Raw genomic sequence first — 4,802 nt, 5'->3', positions numbered from 1 at the left:
GGGCGCAGAACTTTGCTTCCACGTTGTCTAGCGTGACAGCATGGTGAAGGGGAAAGCACACACCCACACCCACCCACCCACACAAATATACACACATGTACAGACGTGGAGGACAAGAATGGGCCAAGAGGGCCTGTTCACGCAGACTACGATGGAGGGGTCAGACTTTGTGAGGTAATGGTTAGCGGGGATAAACACTGCCTAGACATGTTGATGATCGTTACTATTTATTGTCGATGATAAAATGATTTTGTTGACCGAAAATTAGGAAAGTAGGTTTTATCGGATGTTGGAGAGGTGCCGGCTTGAGATCAAAGGATCACACGCGGGCTAACGTCGGATACTAATACTGGTGGTAGGTGTGATGATATTGGTTAAGTGTCCAATTCAAAAGGAATCCAGTGTCTAGAAGTGTAGCATCTAACGAATACATTCATTGCCAACTAAATTTAGACGAAATTTGTCTCTAAAAATGTTAGCATTCGCCTAGAGTGGGAGAAATAGGGGCGCCGTATAACAAAGGGTGGGGCCTACAATTCTATTAAGTGCTACTTTCGAGAATCTAGAAGAATCCCGTCAAGAAAACGTAGATAGTTCGCCGGAGGGCTCTGGAAGAGGGAAGCAAGTGCGTATAGAATACCAGCTAGCTTGAGTTCGCTGTTTGTTGGATCTAGGACTATACAATACACAGGAATTTCGAAAGCATTGGACGATGACTGGGGTCCTAGACACGGAGAGTGACAATGCCCATGGGCGATGACGTCGGAGTCATAAATGCTCACTTGCCGATGGTTCAAAACTAGCGGCAGACTAGTGCTGAAACCACTACATGACCATTGAGGAGGGGAGATGGGACTCACCTTTAAGACTCATGCCGACCTCGAGGCACTTTTTGTAGCGACATTGTTGACACCGTCCACGACTGCTCTTGGCGATGACACAATTGCCACCCGAGGGACAAGTGGTCGTAGACCGTCCATTGGCAAGCGAGTGACGCATGAAGAACTTCTACAAGGCAGGTTTAAAGGGGGTGGGGTGGGGTGGGGTGATAAGCCTTAGAAATGCACCACCCATAGCACGTAAACACATAAATCAACTAATTGGCAATATTAGAGGTGAGTTGGCAGCGACTAAGCACTCACGCGATGCCTTGACCCCACTCCTCACTAATTCAATAGCGAATGCAAACGTGGCGCTAGGATACACAGCAAAGCGATGTGCTGTTGCTAGTGGTACCGGGCATCCGCCAGATTTTAGCGGAATCACTGTCTGCAGTAGTAGTGATGTGGAGCGGATTGGTGTGAAGCATCACTTCCCAAACTATTTCAAGTCTTGACTTACTGAGAAACCAGTTGCTCTGTTGTAATTCCGATAAATCTCCACGTGACGGCAAACAGTGACACACGTTATGTGCCATCCATGGAGTGAAGTCATTTGGCATTTAATATCACCACGTAATGACATGATACTTATTCCTTCGAGAACTATGTTAGCCAATAATATAAAATGCCAAATTTACATACATTCGCCAGCAAATTTTTGGCATTCTCTCAGTAGATGATTTTAAACTTCATTAAAAGTAATCGAGTACATGATGATCGGCCTGTGTTTACCAGTTCATACAAACGAATTGTGATGGGAACAAGTTGAATAAACGGCTTTTCATGTGTTTAGCTTAAACTCCAACATTGAGAGAGAGAGAGAGAGGAGTTGAAGACTGGGGCGTAGACTGGGATGTGGTGGTCATGGATAAACATACACAAGCATACAAATAAACACTGAATACGAGGTCCAGACGTCTGTCTAGACGCTTTTTGGCAGCGTGACAGCCGGTGGTGGTGGACTTGGGGAAGGGAGAGGAAGAGGAACCGTATCTTTACTTCCCCTCGGCAATCAATGAGGTCATTTGTCTGACCGGTCAGACACGACAAATGCCCGTCTGTTAGTGTTGTGTCTCATAGCTAGAACACGTCAAAAGCCGTGTAGACGAGGCGAGGGGAAGCATTTTCACATCTAATGTCTGTGATTGTACTGCCACTTTACAGAAAAAAAAACTTGTTCCCTCATACTCCTCTTCTACTTCGCATTTATAAATCTCCATCAAAGTTAACCGAAATACAAAGCACTTTGATTAGGTCATTTCCGGTGGTTAAGGCAAACGTGATTGAATACACTTGAACCTTGACACATACTGAGCGTGGACTCACTCGTCAAAGTAGTTCGAAGTAAGATTCTTCAAACCAAATAGATGTAATTTAGGATGCAGAAATACGTAAATACCAAATAAACATAAGAATAGACAACTTCCAATGATGAACACACAGAACACAAGAATGTTTGGAAGACCTGGCGGGACCGCTGAAGCAGAGGGCGGAAGGGATGCGTGGAGAAGGAAGAAGGCAAAGGAGGGAAGTGGAAAATGGGGATGTTGGGATGAAAAAAAAACAACAACCCAAGAACAGTCGACATAGGCAGAGATGACTAATCGACGTGGCAGCCAAACAGTAGTTGGGCGGGCCGAAATTTCCACCACTTGCAACTGAAATTGGCCTCAAGGAACTACACAAAATCATCCTTTCCTCCTCGTCTCAGGCTACCCGTAGAACCAACAGAAATCGAGAAAAGTGTCCGAAAGGCATGAACCCTAGACCTTGTCGATGATCAAGAAAGTCTACCAGTTTGACGCACACGAAGGAGGGTAAACTTAGGAGGAAATATAATTATCACTTAAAATGCTAGGTCTAATGGGTAGATTCCGAGAAATGCACTTAAACTCAGGATATTTTTGCATGTAGTAGGACAGAGGCCACTGTTCTTATCGAAAGTGCCCAATATAAAAATCCACTTTAGGATTAAAAAGGACGGGAGATTAGAAAAAGCCTCGTAGCCAGAAGAAAAAAGCAGTCCGATATTTCTTTGACTGAGAAAAAAATACCCTTTAATTAAGAAGCAATGGCATCGCTTAAAAAAACCCACAAATCAAGCTGCAAAGGAAAAGGTCATCTACTGAGTGCTCTAAGATTGCATTTTGAGAACCGTCAATAAACTATACACAATTCACATAGGAGGCGCCAATAATTGCAGTTAGAGAAGACAAGAAAAACACTAGATGATACCTAAATATATACCTTAAAGACGATTTAATTTTAGCACTAACCTTGCAGGCCTCGCAGACATAGGCACCGTGATGAAAGCCAGCAGCAAGTTCACCGCATATTTGACATAGCTGTCCCTCCATACGATTCTGATATTGATAGAAGGCCGACTCAGGACTAGTGAAGCCGGGCAAACTGACACCCCCAGTAGAGCGGGAAGATCCCTTATTGGCGCTATCGAGATCAGTCAACTGTCTGCTCTGTTCTGTTTGAGGAGGCAACTGGTTGAAGGCTGTGGACGATGACGGTGGCTGTGGTGAGTAGTATTCGCCTCCGACGTCCATGGCAGTAAAATAATTATTGCCGTTAGCGGGCGTGGAGGTAGCCAGTTGATGGTCGGCCAGTTTGGGAAAGAATTGCGGGCTCTGGTTAGGAATAGTGGCGGGAGCACTGAGGAGGGCGTAGGTAGGATGAAGGGTGGAGGTGGAGGAGGAGTCAGTCTCGTCCACACCCATACCCCCGGAAGCCCAATGGGCGCTGAGACCGCCAAAAGTACTCGCATCGAGAGAAGTTGGAGGGAATTGAGAAAGGCTGGAATTTTGGCGCGGGGAGGACGAGGCTGTGGCTGCAGGTGTTTGTGCCATCTACCTCCAGACAGCAGTGTATGCTACGAAAAACTGAACTCGGAGCTGGTTGTTGTGGACACCGCTTAAGCACATGGCTCCTGCTGAAGGCAATTTGACTGATGCAGAGTTGCCATTGTTGTAATGCGCGAATGTTTTTAAAGCGGATAAAAGTTCTAGAATGGAAAAACTGCGAGTAGTGAATGCATGAAACTAACAATTTTAGAGTTAAAATAGATTGAAATTAACTTAAGGAGAGAATCCGATAGCCAAAGCCATTAAACGAAAAAAAAATATCTCAGAAGAACAAGAACAACTCATAACGCATTAATTGCACAGAAGTTAAAGCAAAATCCCCACTTGAGGACAAATACAAGGCCTAACACAAATTGTACAATAACAAATAATGAACCGATGACTCCAAACGACAGCTCACCTTATGAATATGCGAACAGATCCTAGGCAGGAATACCGACAGAGCGAGGAAAGGGCGCGATGTACTGAAGAACTGTTAAAAGGTGTTCGTAAATCCGCAGATATCGCTTATGGGTTGATTTGACCAATCTAAACAAATGTATGGGTATTTAAAAAGAACGAAAAATTAGTTGTAATTTAAAATATTAAATAAAATGTCTAGTGTGAGCTTAATTATTTTTGTTTTGCAAAAAGAATTACGGCACATGGTTGCAACGCTATTGAGATATTCATTATCCTTCTCCACGCTGACATTTGGATACAGAACAATTTCTTTGATCGAGCCCAAGTCAGTTTTGATTAATATGGTCTGAAAAGTCTAAAAAAATGCATAGATTTGCTTACATTTCTGTAAAATCGCATAAGAGTTTTCCTAAAACTCATTCTGTCCTCACTGCTGCAATTGGTCACTATTTTTTATTTTTAGTTGTGAACAGTTTTGATTTTTGCCATTCAAACTATTGCTGGTTACTCTGCAAGACAAGGTCTGTAGATCTCCCCATTCCTTGCCCTATTACTCTTGGAACTCCTAGGATTATTCGGTTTTTTCTTGATTATTGGATGAAGTGAATGGGGAGAGCGAATACAAGTTCAGAAAAGTGTGTCCACT

At 43.7% G+C, this 4,802-nt stretch overlaps 1 protein-coding gene across 1 annotated transcript in view; it reads right to left on the bottom strand. All coding sequences in view use genetic code 11, as the record gives it.

Annotated features, from left to right (window-relative positions):
* The window catches only part of EGR_06786 (Protein embryonic gonad), a gene marked incomplete at both ends in the record, with an annotated part of 11,697 nt that extends 7,958 nt beyond the window's left edge, over nucleotides 1-3,739 (bottom strand). The window contains 3 exons of the mRNA XM_024496035.1: nucleotides 861-1,008; nucleotides 1,760-1,843; nucleotides 3,158-3,739. Coding sequence (XP_024349575.1) covers nucleotides 861-1,008; nucleotides 1,760-1,843; nucleotides 3,158-3,739 — 814 coding nt within the window. The remainder of the gene's footprint in view (nucleotides 1-860; nucleotides 1,009-1,759; nucleotides 1,844-3,157) is intronic.
* Between the last annotated feature and the right edge of the window lie 1,063 nt (nucleotides 3,740-4,802).

The sequence above is a fragment of the Echinococcus granulosus genome, assembly GCF_000524195.1.
Source record: "Echinococcus granulosus chromosome Unknown EG_S00063, whole genome shotgun sequence".
Lineage (NCBI taxonomy): Eukaryota > Metazoa > Platyhelminthes > Cestoda > Cyclophyllidea > Taeniidae > Echinococcus > Echinococcus granulosus.
This window is presented reverse-complemented; position numbering and strand designations above follow the sequence as displayed.